Source organism: Schistocerca cancellata, chromosome 2, assembly GCF_023864275.1.
Source record: "Schistocerca cancellata isolate TAMUIC-IGC-003103 chromosome 2, iqSchCanc2.1, whole genome shotgun sequence".
NCBI classification, from domain to species: Eukaryota; Metazoa; Arthropoda; class Insecta; order Orthoptera; family Acrididae; genus Schistocerca; species Schistocerca cancellata.
In genome coordinates this window covers 586,082,532-586,105,564 of record NC_064627.1, presented here as the reverse complement: position 1 = coordinate 586,105,564, position 23,033 = coordinate 586,082,532, and the positions used below count along the sequence as shown (strand labels likewise).

Sequence of the window (23,033 nt, the reverse complement as noted above, 5' to 3'; positions counted from 1 at the left end):
TTTTGTACCTTGTGTACACGATAGTACTGCCAGCTGTATGTGTGCACATCACTATCACACGATTTTTGTCACCTTGATGTATACAGAATATAGATGGTGTTACTTCTGTCACTTTGTGTGGCTTTGCTGAAATGGTAATTGTTTGCATATCCAAGCATATAGTATACTTCATGCGAATTTGACATTTTTTGTTTGCTGTATTCATGGCACTCCTGTTTTAATGACCAGCAGTGTATAAAATGGAAGATATTTCTGGGAGACAACAGTACAGAACCTGGCTATACTAGGGGGAAACAACGTACGTTACACAGTATATATACGAGGGGTGTTTGAAAAGTCCGTGCAAAGACGAGAAATGTCACCACAGGCACTTATTGAGGTCATGTTCAGTTAGTAGCATCTTTGGAAAGAACACACACCAACTTTCAGCCATATTGGTCTATTTCTTTGTGTTTGGCATTCGTGTGAATCACGGAAGTAGAGTGATTGTCAAAAAATGGATGAAAAAGAATTTTGTGTGGTGATTAAACATTACTTTATGAAAGGCAAAAGCCTCAGGAGACTAAAGACAAGCTTGATAAACATTACGGTGAATCTGCACCTTCGATTAGAATAGTGTATAAGTGGTTTCAAAATTTTTGGAGTGGCCATATGGGCACAAGTGATGCTGAACATTCTGGACGCCCTGTGGAGGTTACGACTCCAGAAATCATTGATAAAATCCATGATATGGTATATGGTGATGGATGACAGAAGAGTTAAGGTGTGTGAGATTGCTAGTGCTGTGGGCATCTCAAATGAGCAGGTACATAATATTTTGCATAAACATTTGGACATGAGAAAGCTATCCACAAGATGGGTTCCGCAATTGCCCACGCTTGACCAAAAACGGAATCGTGTGAAGTGTTGCAAGGATGGTTTACAGCTGTTCAGGAAGAATCCACAGGACTTTAAGCATCGTTTCATCACTGTGGATGAAACATGGATACATAACTATACTCCTGAGACCAAACAACAGTCTAAACAATGGGTTACCAAGGGAGAATCTGCGCCAAAAAAGGCGAAGACCATTCCTTCGGCTGGAAAGGTTATGGCGACCATCTTTTGGGATTCGCAAGGGATAAAACTCATAGACTGTCTGGAAAATTTGAAAACTATTACAGGTGAATATTATTGATTGTTACTGGACCATCTTAAAACCAAGCTGCAAGAAAAACGCTCGCCATTGGACCACAAAAATTCCTTTTCCATCACGACAATGCACCAGCACACACCTCAGCAGTTGTGGTCGCAAAATTAATGGAAATAGGATTCCAACTCGTTTCACATCCCTCTGTTCTTCAGACGTGGCTCCCTCGGACTACTATTTGTTCCCCGATTTGAAGAAATGGCTGGTGGGACAAAGATTTTATTCAAGCCAGGAGGCGATTGCAGCAAATAATAGCTATTTTGCAGACTTGGACCTTTCCTATTATTCAGAAGGGATCAACAAATTAGAACAGCGTTGGATGAAGTGTATAAGTCTAAAAGGAGATGATGTCGAAAAATAAAAAAAGGTTTACCGCAGACACATAAGTAGTTTTTATTTTTGCACAGACTTTTCAAATGCCCCTCCTATAGACCTAGTCAGTAGCCCTTGTAGCTTGGTTATGTACTAACTTGTGAGAGCTGGCTGTCCACAAGAAACATTAAATTTCGAATAGTGGGCTTGATCATCTATGCTGGAGTTACATGTTTTTCGATTTATTTGGATCTTATAAGCTTGTATTTCATTGTGTAAATAGCACTCCAGTAAGAGTTTCGTTATGTTAGAAATTAATGTGGTAATTTTCATAAATGAAAATTTATTTGTGTGTCAGCTGTGTGGAAATGTGTTGTTATTTGTGTCACTGTCTCCTCTTATTACTATAATATGGTATTTTGGTTGTCAGATGTTTAGGACGGGTGGTAGGGACAGAGCATCGAGTGCACTATCCGAAAATTACCTCAAGCAATTAAACAGAGAACTGACTCGTGGAGATAACATCTTGGACCTACTGATAACAAACAGACCCGAACTTTTCGACTCAGTAAGCGCAGAATGGGGAATCAGTGATCATAAGGCCGTTGCAGCATCCTTGAATATGGAAGTTAATAGGAATATAAAAAAAAGAGAGGAAGGTTTATCTGTTTAGCAAGAGCAATAGAAGGCAGATTTCAGACTACCTAACAGATCAAAATGAAAATTTCTGTTCTGGCACTGACAGTGTTGAGTGTTTATGGAAAAATTTAAAGGCAATCATAAAATGCATTTTAGACAGGTACGTGCCAAGTAAAACTGTGAGGGATTGGAAAAACCCACCGTGGTTCAGCAACAAAATTAGGAAACTACTGCGAAAGCAAAGAGAGCTTCACTGCAAATTTAAATGCAGCCGAAACCTCTCAGACAAACAGGAGCTAAATGATGTCAAAGTTAGTGTAAGGAGGGCTATGCGTGAAGCATTCAGTGAATTTGAAAGTAAAATTCTATGTATCGACTTGACAGAAAATCCTAGGAAGTTCTGGTCTTAGGTTAAATCAGTAAGTGGATCAAAACAGCATATCCAGACACTCTGGGATGATAATGGCATTGAAACGGAGGATGACATGCATAAAGCTGAAATACTAATCACCTTTTTCCAAAGCTGTTTCACAGGGGAAGACCGCATTGCAGTTCCTTCTCTAAATCCTTGCATGAACGAAAAATTGTCTGACATCGAAATAAGTGTCCAAGGAATAGAAAAGCAATTGAAATCATTCAACAGAGGAAAGTCCACTGGACCTGACAGGATACCAGTTCGATTCTACACAGAGTACGCGAAAGAATGTGCAACCCTTCTAACAGCCGTGTACCGCAAATCTCTAGAGGAACGGAAGTTTCTAAATGATTAGAAAAGAGCACAGGTGGTTCCAGTTTTCAAGAAGTGTCGTCAAGCAGATGCGCAAAACTATAGGCCTATATCTCTAACATCAATATGTTGTAGAATTTTAGAACATGTTTTTTTTCTCACGCATCATGTAATTTCTGGAAACCCAGAATCTACTCTGTAGGAATCAACATGGATTCCGGAAACAACAATCGTGTGAGACCCAACTCGCTTTATTTGTTCATGAGCCCCAGAAAATATTAGATACAGGCTCCCAGGTAGATGCCATTTTCCTTGACTTCCGGAAGGTGTTCGATTCCACACTGTCGCCTGATAAACAAAGTAAGAGCTTACGGAATATCAAACCAGCTGTGCCGCTGAATTGAAGAGTTTTTAGCAAACAGAACACAGCATGTTGTTCTCAATGGAGAGGCGTCTACAGACGTTAAAGTAACCTCTGGTGTGCCATGGGGTAGTGTTATGGGACCATTGTTTTTCACAGTATATATAAATGACCTAGTAGATAGTGTCAGAAGTTCCATGCGGCTTTTCGTGGATGATGCAGGAAGATCTGCAGTGGATAGGCATTTGATGCAGGGAGTGGCAACTGACCCTTAACATAGACAAATGTAATGTATTGCGAATACATAGAAAGAACGATCCTTTATTGTATGATTATATGATAACAGGAAAACACTGATAGCAGTTACTTCTGTAAAATATCTGAGAGTATGTGTACAGAACGATTTGAAGTGGAATGATCATATAAAATTAATTGTTGGTAAGGCGGGTGCCAGGTTGAGATTCATTGGGAGAGTCCTTAGAAAATGTAGTCCATCAACAAAGGAGATGGCTTACAAAACACTCATTTGACCTTTACTTGAGTATTGCTCATCAGTGTGGGATCCATACCAGGTCGGGTTGACAGAGGGGATAGAGAAGATCCAAAGAAGAGCGGCGCGTTTCGTCACAGGGTTATTTGGTAAGCGTGATAGCGTTACGGAGATGTTTAGCAAACTCAAGTGGCAGACTCTGCAAGAGAGGCGCTCTGCATTGCGGTGTAGCTTGCTGTCCAGGTTTCGAGAGGGTGCGTTTCTGGATGAGGTATCGAATATATTACTTCCCCCTACTTATATCTCCCTAGGAGATCACGAATGTAAAATTAGAGAGATTTGAGCGCGCACGGAGGCTTTCCGGCAGGCATTCTTCCCATGAACCATATGCGACTGGAACAGGAAAGGGAGGTAATGACAGTGGCACGTAAAGTGCCCTCCGCCAAACACCGTTGGTTGGCTTGTGGAGTATAAGTGTAGATGTAGATGTCTTTTTAGCATTTGTTACAAAGTACACCCTGATATAATGTAGAATGTCAGAACTACTATTTGAGAAAATGTCTAAACTCTTAGAACTTTCATGCACTGGAAAACCCAGAAACTTTTGTATTATTTATTTTGGTTTTATGTGTCAGCAAAGAATGATGTTTTCTAATTTCAGTGGTTGAATATCGTCTTACACGGTCAGAGGATGCATTCCAAGAACTAAATCGTAAGTCTGCCGCGTTGAAGAGAATATTGAGCAGAATTCCAGATGAAATTACAGACCGGAAAACTTTTTTGGAGACCATCAAGTGAGTTTAAAATGCAGAACATACTTAGATTTAAAAAATTAAAAATAAATTGGACTACATAGCAGGAAATATTCCTGGTGGGATGTGAAGCAAATGTGTAACTAAGCAATGGGAAGTCCAGGAAGGAATAACAACACCTGTCCTCCACCTGCCTATTCACTCTCATCCTTCCACTTCAACACTACACATGCGTTCTATCCCACCAATGTTTTTACTTGTCTTCTCCCTTTCTCCACTTCCCTCCTCTCCCCAATCCGTTCTCCCCCCTCCCCTCCTCCTGCCCCCCCCTTCACCCTCCTCTCCTCTCCCAAACACATGCTCCCAACACCTAGCAACCCTCCACTGTTCCCACCATATCCCTGCAGGCTCCCACAAGTCCCTGCATGCCACAACAGGTAGAGAGCACCTTCTCCCATCGCCAACCTGCTGTGCCTCCCTACCTCATGCTGCCTCCCTTACCTCCAACATCCACTCCAGCAAATTATTGCTCATGTCAGATGCAATTGCAGTTGGGCTCCAGTACCTGGAGGCAGTGCTCATGTGTGTGTGATTTGTGTCTGTGCATTTTTTTAAAAATAGGAGGACTATGTGCAAAAATTTAAATATTTTGGCAATCTTTTTCATTGTGCCTGTCTGCGGCTCAACACCCCCTCTATGTCAAATGTGTAATTAGCTTTGAAAGAGTGATCTTTATGTATGTTATAACGGGAACTAAAATGCTGAGTAACAGTTTTTCACAATCTGCCTATCTGGGAATATGTGGAGTCTTAAATCAGAAATAATCGTTATGAAACTAAAAGAACAGCTTTTCTGTGAAACTAAAAGAACAGCTTTTCTGTGAAACGAAAAAACTTAAGTAAGGGTAGTCTGTTAGCGTACATTTTTAAAATAAAAATGTGCTGCTGGGTAACATTCAGTGCTATGTTGCTCCACTCTTTGCATTCTAATACACTTGGGATCCTCATTGGAATGTTGTTCACACGATGATCAAGGTGTTACAGAAGCCTGATCGTTCTTTGGTCGCTACTCTTGAGTTTTCCAGAATGTGAAAAAGGACTCCGGAGACAACACACTGCAACTTTCAATTGGTCTCCAAGTATGCTTAATTGGATTCATATCCACTTACAGCACAGGACATGCCATTTGGTTGGACCTAGCCTCTTGGAGGAAGGTGTTCATGTGCTTGTGCATTATGGTCTTGAAAGTTACCTCCAACATCAAATTGCTGACTATAGGGCAGAACAATGGGTTTGATAGTCTGGCCTGATACTGCACAGCCTTCAAATTACCCTCATTTGTGATGAAATGTGTCCGATCAGTGTATGGTACTATTCCAAAACATGATTGAATCATCTCCTTGCTGAACCTGTAGGACTGTATTCCTGAGACATGCATCAGTAACAGGCTGCCTCCACACTCTTGTACAATGATAGTTAATTGTTGGGCAATGTTGCATTCGTCAGTGAAAGGAACCTGATAGCATTGATCCAGGTTTGATTTTTGGTGTTCCATTGCCCAACTTCTTCACACACCATTGTGATTTGGGGGAGGAGGGAGTGTGGTTACTGTTGTTTGAAATGGACCACAAAGACCAAATTGATAGTGTGGAGAGGATTACGTACAGTTTGGGTCAGCGTAACCCTCAGAGTTGTTTCAAATAGGCAACACACAGTTCAGTTGCATTCTCCTCTGGTTGCCTACCAAGTCATAATTTGCAGGTAGTCATCATCAGGCAGTACCGTCCATCACATATAACCAGTATGAGACAGCAGTTCAAAGTTTTGTGCCTCTTGATAGCAGGTGAATGTTTGAATGACATTGCTGTGGTACACACCACTTTGGTGGGCACCTTCCCTTTGTGATAACCATTCTTGCTGTAAAGTGCCAATTTGTGCACTGTCCAAACCAGAAGTTACTTTTCAAGAAATATTGAAAGATTGCTGTGTACAGGAGCCCCATTGTCCCTGCTTCACAACTGGAGAGACAGTGCACACTAGTGATCTGCACTAAAATGGGAGTTTAATTTAACTTGTGTTACATAGGTGGTTGTACATAGTGATTACTCATTAAAAAAAATACAAACTGTGCAAGTCATAAGGGCAGTGCTGTTTTGAGCAATTTAGTTTATAACTGCTGACAGACGGGTCTGAATAATTGTTAGAGGGTCTGAGGAGGGAGTGGTAGCTTGTTACTGCACATGAAGGAGTAACAGCAAAGGGATTGCGTGTCATATGATGTTCTGATTTAATAATTAAATTTCATTGTGTGTTCTATAATATCATGAAAAAAAAAAGGGATTGGGAGGTCTCCATTCGAGGAAATAAATCTCCCCGTGGATCAGATATTAAGGAACAAATAGAACACTCAAGGGAGACCTTCCTATTGGAATTACAGGTATCTTCTTTGGGTTGAGGACAGAAGAAGGAAGAGGTAGGAGAAAAGGGTAGATGATTTGTCAGACTTTACATTAAAATATAAAGGGAGGAGGAAGGAAATACTAGTTGTGATTAACAATTGTTTGCAAGAAGTAATACAGACCCAAATAAAAAATGATGGAAGAATTAATATTTTAATGGAAATGTGGGTAGAAAAACATTAAACTACTGTACAACAAAATATAACAGTTTGAGGACAGTGGAAGGGATGAAGTTGAGTTGGAAGAGTCAACTTATGTGGTCAGGACAGTAAGACAGTAGGGTCAAATGAGCAAAGGAAAAGGGTAGCACTTGTGTAAATCATAGTGTAAGAGAGGCGGAGGTGCCACAAAAAGAGGGGGAAAGAGATGGAATGGGGCTGGAATGACAGCTTTACTGGAACTTTATTCTCACTTGCACATGTGTAATAGTCCTTCGAAAATTGTGCGAAAATTTTAGTTACTGCCTGATACAATCTATGATGCTTGTCCTCAGTAGACCAATTGCCTTGTGTGGACATGCATTGCCTTGCTGAAAATTATGTCCAGGATGGCTTGCGGTGAATGGCAACAAAATTGAGTGTAGAATATCATTGACGTATCACTATGCTGTATGGGTGCCACAGATGACAGCCAAAGAGGTCTTGCTATGAAATGAAATGCCACCCTAGACCATCACTTATGGTTATTGGGCTGTACGACAGGTGACAGTCAGTTTGGTATCCCACCACTGTCCAGGGCATCTCCAGACAAGTCTTCACTGGTCATTGGAGCACAGTTCAAAATGGGACTCGTCACTGAAGACTAATCTACTACAGTCAATGAGATACCAAGTCAAACTTGACCTAGACAGCGGTGGGATATCAACTTCACTGTCGCTGCCACACGGCCTGACAGCCAGGAGTATTGGTCGGGAGTGCTATTCTTTTTACACAGCAGAATGCCTTTGGTTGTCATCCGTGGCACATTTACTGTCTAGTGGTACGTTGAAGATATTCTATGCTCTGTTCTGTTCTGTTTCCCTTCATGGCAAGCCATCCTGGGCTTACATTTCAGCAAGCTAATGCCCACTGCACACGGCGAGAGTTAGTACTGCACGTTGTCATGCTTGCCAAACTCTGTGTTGGCCAGCAAGGTTGCTAGATCCCTCCCCAATAGAGAACATTTGGAGCATTATAGGCACGGCCATCCAGCCACCTTGGGAATTTTGATGACGTAATGTGTCAGTGGGTCAGAGTTTGGTATGATATCCCTCAGGAGGACATTCAACAACTCTATCAGTCAATGCCTAATTCTCATCAATAAATCAACTCATTTTTCTGAAATTGTAACTATTTGTTTGTCTGTACATATACATCACATCCAACAATTTCCATCCCATTCATATAATTCCTTCATGATGCATCCTTTTTCTTATCTCAGAATGCTCTTGTGAAGATATTCTGATTTTATTTCATGTGGTTTGGCTTTTGATTTGGCAAGTTGCATAGTGTTTTTTCTCCACATATCCTGTAACAGAATTTCGCATTGTTTGAGTTTTGATATTTGTTGTAATTTCAATTTTTTTGTTTCAGGGAAATAGCTAGTGCTATTAAGAAACTTTTAGATGCTGTGAATGAAGTAGCAGGCTTCATTCCTGGTAGCACAGGGAAGCAAGCATTGGAACAGAGGAAACGAGAATTTGTTAAATTCTCGAAACGTTTCAGCAACACATTGAAGGAATACTTCAAGGAGGGACAGTAAGTTCTATTTTGTGATATTTATATATATTAAAAATATTTTCAACTGTTGATGACATTATTTCTATCACTGGCACTTTTTTCTGAAAGTATTATTACTGTTCTCAAACTTTCCCACACTGATCTTTCTCTTGTCTTTCTGCAACCCAAAATTTTCCTTAACATCTCCCTATCTACTGTCTTTAGGGTTTTCAAAGTCAGAATTTAATTATGTAATTTACGTACCTCTCTGTTCCTACTTAAGTAGGTTCTTTCATAGGGTAGTGTAACACTCATGTTTCTGACCTTTCATATTGTTGTGTGTGTCATTACTGCTCCGTACTCTAGTTAAGCAGAATTGCTATGTATTTTTTACCATATCAAAGAATGAAGGCATTGTTATTGTTGACAGTCTTTCTGATCATCGCCTCACTATTGACAAGGTGTTTTCAGTAACCATTCCAAAACTACAGCAATGATGTGTTGAGCTAGAAAGTCCATATATACACAGGGTGGTCCATTGATCGTGACCGGGCCAAATATCTCAAGAAATAAGCATCAAACGGAAGGGGGGGAGGGAGAGAAACCACAGATGGCGCTATGATTGGCCCGCTATATGGCACTGCCATAGGTCAAATGGATATAAACTGTGTTTTTTTTTAAATAGGAACCCCCATTTCTTTAATTACATATTCATGTAGTACGTAAAGAAACATGAATGTTTTAGTTGGACCACTTTTTTAGCATTGTGATAGATGGCGCTGTAATAGTCACAAACATATGGCTCACAATTTTAGACGAACAGTTGGTAACTGGTAGGTTTTTTAAATTAAAATACAGAACGTAGATACGTTTGAACATTTTATTTCGGTTGTTCCAATGTGATACATGCGCCTTTGTGAACTTATCATTTCTGAGAACGCATGCTGTTACAGCGTGATTACCTGTAAATACCACATTAATGCAATAAATGCTCATAATGATGTCCGTCAACCACAGTTTGGCAATACGTGTAACGACCTTCCTCTCAACAGCGAGTAGTTCGCCTTCTGTAGTGTTCGCACATGCACTGACAATGCGCTGACGCATATTGTCAGGCATTGTAGTTGGATCACGATAGCAAATATGCTTCAACTTTCCCCACAGAAAGAAATCCGGGGACATCAGATCCGGTGAACGTGCGGGCCATGGTATGGTGCTTCGACGACCAATCCACCTGTCATGAAATATGCTATTTCAGTACTGCTTCAGATGCATGCGAGCTATGTACCGGACATCCATCATGTTGGAAGTACATCACCGTTCTGTCATGCAGTGAAACATTTTGTAGTAACATCGGTAGAACGTGATGTAGGAAATCAGCATACATTGCACCATTTAGATTGCCATCGATAAAATGGGGGCCAATTATCCTTCCTCCCACAATGCCGCACCATACATTAACCCGCCAAGATCGCTGATGTTCTACTTGTCGTAGCCATCGTGGATTTTCCGTTGCCCAATAGTGCTTATTATGCCGGTTTACGTTACCACTGTTGGTGAATGAAGCTTCGTCGCTAAATAGAACGCGTGCAAAAAATCTGTCATCGTCCCGTTATTTCTCTTGTGCCCAGTGGCAGAACTGTACATGACGTTCAGAGTCGTCGCCATGCAATTCCTGGTGCATAGAAATATGGTATGGGTGCAATTGATGTTGATGTAGCATTCTCAACACCGATGTTTTTGAGATTCCCGATTCTTGTGAATTTTGTCTGCTACTGATGTGCGGATTAACCGCGACAGCAGCTAAAACACCTACTTGGGCATCATCATTTGTTGCAGGTCGTGGTTGACATTTCACATGTGGCCGAACACTTCCTGTTTCCTTAAATAATGTAACTATCGGGCAAACGAACCAGACACTTGGATGATGTTGTCCAGGATACCAATCAGCATACATAGCACATGCCCATTGGGCATTTTGATCACAATAGCCATACATCAACACGATATCGACCTTTCCGCAATTGGTAAATGGTCCATTTTAACACAGGTAATGTATCATGAAGCAAAAACCATCCGCACTGGCAGAATGTTACGTGATACCACATACTTATACATTTGGACTACTACAGTGCCATTTATCACAAATTGAAAAAAGTGGTCCAACTAAAACATTCATATTTCTTTACATGCTACACGAATATGTAATAAAAAATTGTGGTTCCTATTTTTAAAAAACGCAGTTGATATCCGTTTGACCTATGGGAGCACCAACTAGCGGGCGAACCATAGCACCATCAGATTTCCCCCTTCAAGCTAGATGAGTTTCGTTCTTTATAGTTTTTCATTTGATGCTTATTTCTTGAGATATTTGGCCCGGTCGCTATCAATGGATCACCCTATATATATAAAGTCAATCAGTTTGTGCAAGATAAGCTCTAGGGGATTAAAAGTTGGTGGATTGATGGAGGGGAAGAGGGGAGTGAGAAGTAGATAGTTGGGGAAAAAAGTAACAAAGATGTGTTGAAGTCAGTATCTTCTCTCTCTCTCTCTCTCTCTCTCTCTCTCTCTCTCTCTTAATTACGTATCTATCTGTCTCTCTCTCAACATACATTTATCTTACACCCTAGGCTTGCTTCAAACTTTGAGCTGACTCATTAAGCCAGATTAAGTGACTGGTAATTTAATTTGATTTTGTCACGTGTACAATGGGGAATATTGCACAAGTTCCAGAAACAAAAATCACAGGCATGACTAAGGACTGAACTTGGCTCTTTAAATTTGTAGCATAAATCTTACCTTGGGAATCACGAAGTCTGTGTGTACTTTATGGGAAAACTGTTGGGCTGATGGTCTAGTGGTAAAGTGTTTGCGCAGAAACTGAGAGGTTTCAGGATCGATCCTGATCAGACCACAAAATTTTCAGTCTTTGATTTAACTTAGTCTTCACCTCCCAGCAGTGTTAGCAGTCACCAGAAATGACACATGATCCATACTCTACATTAAACTGTAGGTCCCCTTTCCCTGGTTGGATAACTGGGGTGGGTTAGGGAAACGCAAGTTGCCGATGTGGCATCCATGGAGACACACAAAATTGTTGTTATTATTATTATTATTGTAAAAATGACTCTTCCTCTGAATATCGTTATAGAGAATAGTGTATGAATGTCAGCATGTGACTTTTTAGAAGTCGCTACTAACCTCTATTATATTCCATATTAAATTTCATTAGTCTCTTCATTTAATGCATTTACCTGTTTTTGAATTTCTCTTCAGAGCACCACATCCTGCATAAACAAAAACACATTTGATTTCTTTTATCTACTTTCAATAATAGCATTTATTGCTGTCACATTGTCAGCAGTAGAACCAATCAAATCAATGTTCCAAGGTTTGTTTACAAATAACAGTTTGCTTGAAACTTAAACTCAAAAGAATTGATATCCTCCAGAAAGGATGACCAGAATATGTCAGCAACTAGGAAATTGTGGGTATGCCATAATTACCTCATAGAGTTGGTGAGTGCAGGATGTTGAGCTCCTTGTTGTGATAGTGGTTGAATAATTTCTACTTTAGTCCTGCATCATGTTCATGTAAACACACCTACACATGTGCCAGTACCATGAAAAAATTGCCAAGGAAGTTTGATCATGTGTAGGTCATAGTTCAACTGGAAGAAAAATCAACAGTGACTAGCATTGTGCTAACAGTGGACCACTGTTTTTGGATAGTGGTGAAATAGAACTGGTACCCATGCAATTGAACCAAGTGACCACTTTTTCTTTGTAGCCCTCGAAAGTGTAACATAATGACTGTATGAAGTGAAGTTCCAAGTATGTTATTTTGTGAGATTCATACCATTACAATTTACACGAACAAGTGCGCTTGTGATGGTATCATTTGCAATGTAGTAGGGATATATAAATGGAAATGCCGTGTGGCTAGGGCCTCCCGTCGGGTAGACTGTTCGCCTGGTGCAAGTCTTTCGAGTTGACGCCACTTAGGCGACTTGCATGTCGATGGGGACGAAATGAAGATGAAAGACACACAACACCCAGTCATCACGAGGCAGAGAAAATCCCTGGCCCTGCCGGGAATCGAACCCGGGACCCCGTGCACGGGACGCGAGGGATAGAGAGTAAGAATGAATCCTGTTCACTGTTGAAAGCCAGTTTAGCTCAATTACTGGTTCTTGGTGACAGCACATTTGAACTCAAACCAGGTATACGGTATTTACAATAAAATATCACAGAAATGTGCAAGAAGTGTGCCAAGGGAAATTGTTCTGGGCTGGATTGTGGTAGGTGTCGGTAGTAAACTAAGAGTGGTAATCTTAGGTCTCAACCCAGCTTCCAGTAATTTATGTCCTGCAGTTTGTGGTGCCACAATACGTATAACCTCTGTCTGGATTTCGATTGTTGTCATCCATCTGTTCCTCAGAGTCAGTCCTAACATCTTCCCATGATGCAGTCCTTCTGGAAAGACCTGTGTGTACTCTACTTGCCACTTGTTGTGCTGAGTCCATCTTGTACCACTCGTTCTGGAGCCATTGCACTCCAGCTGACTGTGTGTGTGATCTGTTGTTATGATCGTGTCATGCCCCCCCTTATGCCAGTGATTCCAGCTTTTTCAGTGTATGACAGCTTGGTGACAAACTGCACATGCTTATTCTCTGGGAATGCTGAGCTGTGATCTCAACCTGAAAAACTCCTGTCTCAACCTGAAAAACTCCTGAAACCCGAGACACCCAATAGCCATCATGTACTCTCACCATTCTCCATCTGTAGGAATGGCATATTTCTGTACTGAAAATAAACTTGCATAAGGATAAAATTTTAATCAACATATCCCACAGGCATGGAAATAATGGAGGATGAGTGTGGTACTATTTGCGTAAGATTTTCATGGTGCAACACTTTCCATTTCTCTGAATGTAAATACATTCATGTGCGTGAGCGGTTAAAAAAAACTGTCCAAAGGTCATTCTCATAATCATGCACTTCTGTGTGTGTGTGTGTGTGGGGGGGGGGGGGGGGGGGTCAGCATGACAGGCTTTCAGATCTTGAGGACTCTGCCAGCCTTGGCAGAATCAATCACAATGACAGATAATGTGGGCCATATTTCATAAGGAACTTACTGCCAACCAGACCATACTGAAGCAACATTGGCAGTATTCCAAATGTAGATTCAAGTATGTTATTCCTTGGTCTCAACCATTTTTATTATGGATAAATTAATGTTACTACATTTGTTGTGTAGGAACTGAACATTCTCACACACTCATCATTGGCAGAACTTAACAACACTATTACAATTTTTAATAAATGAAAAAGATTTACGTGAATTCTAAAGGCTGCTTGACATTGAATTTGAATATTTAGAGAAAAAAGAGTTACTAATAGACAAAGAGTGTGATTTTAAACATAGTGTATATTTGAAAACTGAAACAGTTTTGTTCAATTTTGCAACAGTTGCAGCTAATAGTCAGGTACCAATTACTTTGCTTTATCTGAGGGTTTTTTCTTACTTGTGGTCCTAAAAGGATTTTGGTTTGATATGTAGGTGACATTTTAAGAGATCAAATGTTTATTCAGTTTTCTGAAGTATCTGTTATTAAGAAATAATGACCACAATTAGATTACATTCTAAAATCATAGAAAATTAACACAAGTTATGCAAAGAGTGATAATCTGTGGTGTACTAAAATAATTCCCTCACTTTACATCAGGCGTCAGTAATTGCATGTGTAAATTAGATCATGAAATGCTAGGTCCTCTGTTTTTGCAGTTCTTGGAGCACCATCTGTGGAAATCTTGACTCCCTACAGCTGGTCAGGAAAGCACCATTCTCCTCCAGTATCCACCAGTGATATGCCTCTCTTTCAGAAACTGTTTTTCCTGTAAATCTCGAGACAATCAGCCTGACACTGGCCAGTGGCTAAAGGAACCCTGGACCATGTCCCAGATCTGCCTGCTCTTCTTTATTTTCTATGTCCACTGCAGATAAATCTTGTCAGTATTCACAACCATAAAAACTAGGGAAAGAGAAAGGGAAGAAATCTCAGAATAAGGCTACTCTGGCTATCCTGGAGGTACCAGAGCTCCCATACAGTCCTGTGGGCCCTCCACAACTAACTAGGCTGCCCTTAACGTGATAATTCTCTGGAACTGCAATGGGTATTGCTGTCACCCACAACAACAACAACAACAACAACAGATAATTTTCTCTTGGTCTGTGATCTGTTTTAATCATTCTTCAACTCTTTGAAGTTACTGTGAATTCTGTCCAAACCATACTGACCCCAAGAGAGCATGTTGAGTGGACAGTAAATCGGTTCTCACATATGTCATCAGTGGTTGGATTCTCCTCCATACCATATTGGAAGCAGTAGCAGTGAAAGCATGAATGACCCCAGTATTCACCATTTATAATCTTTATTTACTCTCAGGCAGTGCACTTAAATACTTTGAGATGACCTCCTTAATCCCACAGTACGCACCACCCACTATGGGGAAGAATCATGTCATCTGGTAGTGGCCTTCTGATTGACCAGTTTCTTTCTGATCTTGATCGGTGTCTTCTCAGTGACAGTACTCTTACCCAATTCAATGCCACCCATGGCTCCTTCTCAGGTATTGACCTTACAATCATTTCCTCCAATCTCATGGCTTCGCTAAAATTATGTACTCGGTAATCTTTGTGACAGTGATCACTTTCTGCTGATTCTGCCATTTCCTTGTCACTGCCTGAAAGATCAGTTACCATGGTGAGCTCTTTGAAGAGCCAGCTGCCAGAACTGTGCCTCTGATGTCACCTTCACCCCCTCTCTTTCAGCCTGCATAGAGAAGGTTGTGGGCGAAGCCTCCATTGTAATCATCTGTACCACAGGAACTGCTATCTCCCTTTCTACAGGCCTCATCCTCCACTGGCCAGTGCCACGGTGGACCAAAGACATTGCAATAACTGTTGAAGATCGTTGAAGGTCCCTGAAATGCCTCAAGTGACATCCTTTGCAGACCGACCTCCTCGCTTTTAAATGGCTTCGATCTAAGACTCACTATGTAATTAATGAGCAGAGTGCTGGGAGTTCTATGTCTTCTCCTTGCAAACATATGCCTCTGTGTCACAGATATGGACTGAATCTCACGGTCTTCTTGGCCACCAAAGATCAACAGCTATTTTGGGTCTCTTCCTTCATTGCGGTATTTTTCTGCTGATTCACCAGTTCTTGCTGAACTCCTTGTACTAACTTTGACAATGTCACTGTTCTCTTCTTACTGAGTGAACTTTCAAAAGCGTATAAGACACGTTGAAAACATCTCCCTCTTTTACCTCCTCTCAGGATAGTCCAGATTTTTATGATTCTTATTTGATAAAAACTTGTGGCTGCCCTATATTTGCAAACTAAATACAAGCTGTGTGCAGAACTTGCTGTCTGCTTCCTTGCCATTACCCCTTTTCTGTATGTCATCCTAGTTTGACTGTGGTTGCCAGATATATGGCTCAGTGACACCTTCAGCTTTAGAATTATTGGGCCCAGTCCCATCACAAGATGCTAGCCCCACCCTTCCCCTTGGTGAGTACCCGGACCATGAATTAGAACCAATTTGTTTCAAGGATCTAAAGTTTGTCACCCCCATGACCTATCGGCATTTGTTGTCCTGGAGTATCAGGGCGCTACCATCATTTACACACAGACATCTCTAGATGATACGGGATATGCTTCGCATCTCCCATAAGTCAGGAACAATACTTGTTACTGGGAAAGTGTACTGTTTTTACAGCAAAGCTGATAGCTTTTAAAAGAGCCCTACATTTTATTACACAGAGCTTCCTCAACAGTGTTTTAATTTTTAGTAACTCAGTTAGTTGTCTCCAGGCTATTACTTGGTGTTACCCTTGTCACCCTGTGCTGTCTGACGTCAGCTATTCATGACATTATCTCTAACAACTTAGTAATGCCTGATCAGTTACCTTTGTTCTGTGTATATCCTGGGGAATGAGATAGCCAACCATTTGGCTAGAGAAGAAATTTTGTGTCCAATGTTCACTTTGATGATCCCAGCTGCGGATTTGCAGGTACTAATAAAACCTCTCCTCACTCTGAGATGAACAACATGTGTTGGCTACTGTCTTCTGTGATAAACTTCACACTATTTCCACCTTTGAAGGAAAATACTGTCCTAGTCGCCTCCAGGTAGGTAAAATTAACCTCTCATTTTATTTTATGTAATGAGCCACCTCAGCATTGTGGTTGTGGGCCTTACACACACAGCTCACATTGTGGAATGCCCCCTCCTTCTGTCTCTCCAGGCTAAGGACCATCTTCTGGATTCCTCATCACTAATATTGGCTCTTTGTTTTCACTGTATTCTAAGATAGAACATTTTAATCTACTTTCAGGATGGGGCAGGGTGCTGGGGGTGGCATAATCTCCCACCAGATGCTATATGTTTGGGACGCTTGACCTTGCCTCCATTGCCAACTGCCTTGGTTGTCGTGCTTTTAACTCATTTAATTGATTTTTCCGCCACACCTTGTTTTCTGTTTCAGGGGTGTTAATTAGATGACTAGTGGGTGCCATTCTCCTCTTTAAGGCTTTGACTATCATGTATTGGACTGGAGTTACTGTGGGAGGTACGGCACCCAGTGCATGCAGAATCTCAGAAGACACTCACCTGGACCCACCCATCTTTTTGACCTGACTATTTCTCTCACTTTATTGTATTATTGTTGGGCAAACTGATGCTCAATAGTCTCACTTTTGTTATTATGTATCCCTCAGTTAGAAGGCAGCCTTTACTCTGTAACTGTCGTAACCCTTACTTGGTTTGGCAGGTGGTTAGATGCCAGTAGTGTTTCTCTCTCACCAGACATGAACCCTAGGAGACCCTTCATTGACCTTTGTTCCTGCCTGACACATGTACCTGTATTTCTCTTGAAATTATTTCTGTATTGCTTTCAATGCCTATATTTTGGCACTCCTACATACTACTGTAATTCAATCAAATATCTGGCTGACATCACTAACTTCAGTTGAAATGTTTCATGACTGAGGGACTGATGACCTCATTGTTTTGTACGTTAATGTCCAAACAAACCATCCATGTACTATATAATACGAAAAAAAAGTATAACGTAAATCTTTTATAGTGTTCATACCTAGTGATTTTATAAATTTAAATATGTACTATTAGTACATGATGCCTTTAAAACTACTTTCCTTTGCTGTTGTGATTGGACTGTATGTTAAGCGTGTTAGCTGTAGCTTCTTAAAATTCATGGAAGAAAAGAACTTGAAACAATATGGTCATAAAGGTGGTGGTAATGAGTCAGTGTAATTGCTTTGATAATTTGTGTGTCTAGCAATCACAGCATTCTGGAATGGGTGCTGCCATTAAATTCAATGTACAGGTTTGAAATATAAGCAGTCTTACATTGTATTTACTGTGTCTTGTTTCAGAGCAAATGCAGTTTTTGTTAGTGCCTTGTACCTAATACACCAGACTAATATGATAATGGCAACAGTGAAGAGCAAATGCGAGTGAAATGGTACACATGGATTGATTGCATCTGCTGATCAATCAGGATGTGATGAAAGTATATTAATTTAATTCAACAAAAGTCTGTCTATGCTGTATACTTAATTTTAAATTTCATTTTATATTTAAGAGATATCTCTGTTTATATTGCAGAGGTAACTGCAGTCTTCAGAAATACTGCAGAAATTTAATTCCCATGCCATTATTTTTGTACTATAGTAAGATGAGAGAAGTACCACAACACTACTATAAAAAATTATGTTGTCGACAATTGCTCGGAAGTGTGAAATATCAGTTTACAAGATTTACTTCGAAATGGAAAGAATTTATGAAAATAATAAATGTCAGTTTCTTCATAGCAAACAGTACTTTGTGATAATAGCTGTATATACTAGACTTATTTGTGGCTGTGTTGCTTTCATATATGTTGAGATGCCCTATGTAGAAAGCTGTCACCCATAAGTTGTATCAGATACTAGAAGTGTTATGGGTTTGTGTTCAAATGATATGTATTTCTTAGTCTTTAGTTGTAAAATGCAACAAAAAAGATATTTATTAGTATTCAGTCTGTACCATCAGTTTGGTTAGTTGTAGAGTACTTAGATAACTGTTTTCTGCTGTCATTTAGATGCAGTGTGAATTCTGTAAAGAAAAAGCTATGAATGATAAGTAGAAAGACAGTTTAATGTACCAGTTGTATATATTTCACACTGTTGTGTTTAGATACATTTTAAATAATGGTTGTGGTTCTTCCATTTATAGATAAAGATGTTTTATCCTTAAGAACCAAAGCTGTTTGTACATGTGTTAATTACTCTGTAACTCACAGAGTAAGAATAGAATTCTATCTCAACTGCCTGTCATCCCATAGGGAAAATAATATGGCATATTATATAATGCAAAAAAGTAAGATATTTTGTATCCTTGAAACTGTGAGAAAGCAGATGTAATACTGAAGTGTAGATTATCTTAACCTTTTGCTCAAAAATATAAATATTTATTTAAAGCTATTTTGCTTTATATTATATTTTATTAAGCTAATTTTGATACCTACATTAGTGGCAGAATGTTTCCCATGAGATGACATTGAAACATTATATATAAATTTTTTACATTTCCCCACTCTCTTCACCCTTTTTCCCTCTCTTCCTCTCATTCATCCATCCCATTCCCTACCCCACCTGTCCATACCTGTGTATGAGATTGAAGTTGTTGGCATCTTGGTGAAATCATACGATTGCTTCTGCAACATGTTATTCTAAGTTCTAAGCTGCGTGACTTGCCAGAATTGGTGGTAAGTTTGATGTTTTTGTACCCTTCCCTTATTTTGTAATGTTTCCTATGTGATATTTCAGGTCTTCTAAATAACCCTTGCTCTGACACCACTGTATTTAAATGTAGCACATCACTGCTGAATGCCGAGTGCGCAAAGTGTTTTGTAAACAATAGTATTTGTGCACTAAGTCACTGGAAACCAGACAAACAACAAGCTCTTGATTATCTGGGTTAATGTGGACCTGAGACTAAAAAAGATTGACTGAGAAACATGAACAATACAAAATACCTTTCCTTTTTTAACGTGAAACTTTTATTTATTCTGTTTACAAAACACTCTACCAGTCGCGTTAAAAATCGAGTGCATTACTTATGTATTACTAGAAATGGACAACTTATTTACAAAATCACTCTTAAAATACACAGTACTACATATTCATTTGCTTTAATTCATTTTGAGAAATAATTGTCCAGTTGTGACTGTTTTTCATTCACTTTTTTCCCTGAAGGTGGTTCTCATTCTATGGGAAGTCAAACATTGGTACAGTAAAACAAATTTTCTCGTTCATACTGTAACAACAGTTCGATGCACTTGAGTGCTCATTGTGCATGATAACAGGTTCCACTGTCCCTCGTTTTTGTTCTCTTCCTCAACTGAACACACTTTTCACCATACCTGCCTCATTTGGTTGTTCTTGTCCCATTTAATAGTGATCAGTATTTAACTTCTTGTGTGTGTTTTTGTTACCTATGTCTTCATAATAAGGAGTTAGTATCCTACATGGATATTTCAGGCTAGGCTTTTAATTTTTTTTTTTTTTTCCAATAGTTGCAGAGCTATGCGTAGATAGTCTGCAAGGTTTTGGATTATATGCAGCCAGGTAATTGGGAGCTTGGTGTACTTTTTACGTGATCCTTGAGGCAGTTAACTGTCTGAAATTTCTGTATATCATTTGCATGCATGAAAATATTTTACAGTTGTATTTACCTAAAGTTATAACTGAAATCACCTATTTAGATCAGTGCAGTAATACTCAGTCACGAGGTAATGATTCAAATCTTTTTCACCAATATTTGGGGAGAAAAGGTGGTGGTATATTTCTCATCAGCAGATCTTACACCAGTGCTTGGCACCTCTTCACAGTGTCTGCTGAATTGGAGGCATGTGTCTCTGTTGCTGATGTGATGTCCTATTGCTGATGTATTGTTCATCAAACTGGTCTATGTATCTCTTTAGCACTCTTGGGTGAACTTTTGAGAGAAGTAGGCCGTTTCATATTAAAGCTTCATGTCTCCTTGAATCCTCACCCAAAACATCAAAGACTCCGTACCACATTGCACAAGTACTGATTAGTCATTTCATTCCGTACGGAATACAGATACACATTTTTTCGCATCGTAAAAGAGTGCATGAAGGGAATGGTGTCAGGATGTGAGTGTGGAATTATTGCATAGTTTTTATCACTCCTTACTGGAAAGTAGGACTGGTTTTGATGATGATGTGTGTAATTAAGATTAGGTTACTTCCAACATAGTGATAATGATAGTTACATTTTTCGTATTTTGTCTATTAGTGACATGAGTACTATGAAGTATTAATGTAATAACAAAAACTTTGTCATATTCTCACGGAAGTTTAGAGCCTGACTAGGGGAAATGTATGAAGACTCGTTGAGATAAATTATATCCTAGCATCTCATAGCATCGTCAACACTCATCTGTTCTTGAACTACTTCTTCACATTCATGGTTATCGAGTTCTTGTAGCTACTGAGCATTGTGAACATATCATTCTGTTCATAATTTTGAATTACAGTCGAAGAACTTTCTACCACGCCAAACATTTTATTCCAGATTTTTTCAAATTCTAGTCCTTTACAATATCCAGTGATGTTCTGATCTTGTAGGATGCATCTTTCAAATCAGTATTTTTGTGACTTCTTAACAGACATTCTTCTCCGTCGTCTTTTTTAATAATAACTTACGTAACAGTTCTTTTCTGCAATACTATTTGAAAGTCTCAGTGGCAACTTGATCCATGAGCTGTAGTTGGAAGAAACATCATTTTTATGAACTCGTCCTTTTCGTTTAAGATATTACATGAGGTATGAGTTAGTGTGCTATCAAGAAGCAGTAATGTTTTCTTCCTTTTTCTATTCTTTAAGTATTCAGCTTTTACAGAAGGTACAAACACTTTCATAAACCATTCCATGAAAATCGTACCATCTGCCCAGGTGCCCTTTTATGAAATATAAAAACAGTAGGCATTGTTGACACATTAATGTGTTGGAAACAACACTGTTTCTTACATTTGCCAGTGACGAGTGTAGTTAGCTACCAGTAGCATTAGCACACCCTAAAGCAATAGTAAAATCCTTGCTTATTTTAGGACCAGGTGCTGCTAATTCACAGCGTGAACCAAGAGCTGTTGTCAGCATAGCTTTCTATTTGAGATCAATTTCATCAGCATTATAAACCTTTTCGAGATCTTCCCTCAATACACCTCCTAGTATTTGAAACTGACAAATTCCATGTCTTGACTTAAAGCATTTTAACCAGCCCCTGCTTGTTTTGAAATCTGACGTCCTTCCAAGATTTTCAAGAAATTAAGTTACCATTTCACATAGAAGGGGACCAGAGATAGGTTCTCCTTGTGCTCTTTTTTGTGTAAACCACTTGTAAACAGCATCATCTAAATCTGTTTTCATGATGTGCTTCATAGTTTTACGGCTTGTTGATCGATCACTACAGTAAAACAGTAAAATTGTGATACTTGTTTTTTTTTTTATACTAAATGTTGACCTACCACCTGATACACATTAGATGACTTGATTGCAGATTCATCGTTCTCTAACCTTTCCTTAGCCCTGAATTTATCTCTCATTGAAAGAACAACACATTTACTTATTATTATTTTATATTGCCAGTTCACTTCACACTGCAAAGTTGACACAAGTTATTGTAACAGGCTGCAAACATTCACTATTTTTGGCAGCTTGGCATTGTTGGAAGGGGAGTGCAAGGCCATAGTGGGGGGAGAGCAGCATGTGCAAGCGAATAAAGCTGTTTGCAAGTGATAGATTTTTCCACTGTGATTAATTGAGCATTGCAGCCATTCCAACAGTAGTGCACTGAAGTAAATCAGAGCTTGCACTTGAAGCAGGGAAAAAAAAAACAGCAGTAAATTCACTGTTGGCAATAGCTGTGCAACCATTGGTGCCTTGGCGAGGTCCATCTTTGCAACCACGATACCGTGCAGTGCGGTACAGATGGGCCCAACAACATGCCAAATGGACTGCTCAGGATTAGCACTACGTTGCCTTCACCGATGAGTGTCGCATATGCCTTCAAGCAGACAATTGTCGGAGACGCGTTTGGAGGCAACCCGGTCAGGCTGAACGCCTTAGACACACTGTCCGAGTGCAGCAAGGTGGAGGTTCCCTGCTGTTTTGGGGTGGCATTATGTGGGGCTGACGTACACTGCTGGTGGTTATGGACAGTGCCGTAATGGCTGTACGATATGTGAATGCCATCCTCCGACCAATAGTGCAACCATATCGGCAGCATATTGCCGAAGCATTCATTTTCATGG

The 23,033-nt window shown here is 39.8% G+C and overlaps 1 protein-coding gene across 1 annotated transcript in view; it reads left to right on the top strand.

Moving 5' to 3' along the window:
* LOC126162201 (programmed cell death protein 10) overlaps positions 1 to 19,173 on the top strand; it is a 33,195-nt gene extending 14,022 nt beyond the window's left edge. Inside the window, exons 3-5 of the mRNA XM_049918539.1 lie at positions 4,380 to 4,512; positions 8,500 to 8,664; positions 18,089 to 19,173. Coding sequence (XP_049774496.1) covers positions 4,380 to 4,512; positions 8,500 to 8,664; positions 18,089 to 18,173 — 383 coding nt within the window. The 3' untranslated portion in view covers positions 18,174 to 19,173. The remainder of the gene's footprint in view (positions 1 to 4,379; positions 4,513 to 8,499; positions 8,665 to 18,088) is intronic.
* The last annotated feature ends 3,860 nt before the right edge of the window (positions 19,174 to 23,033 follow it).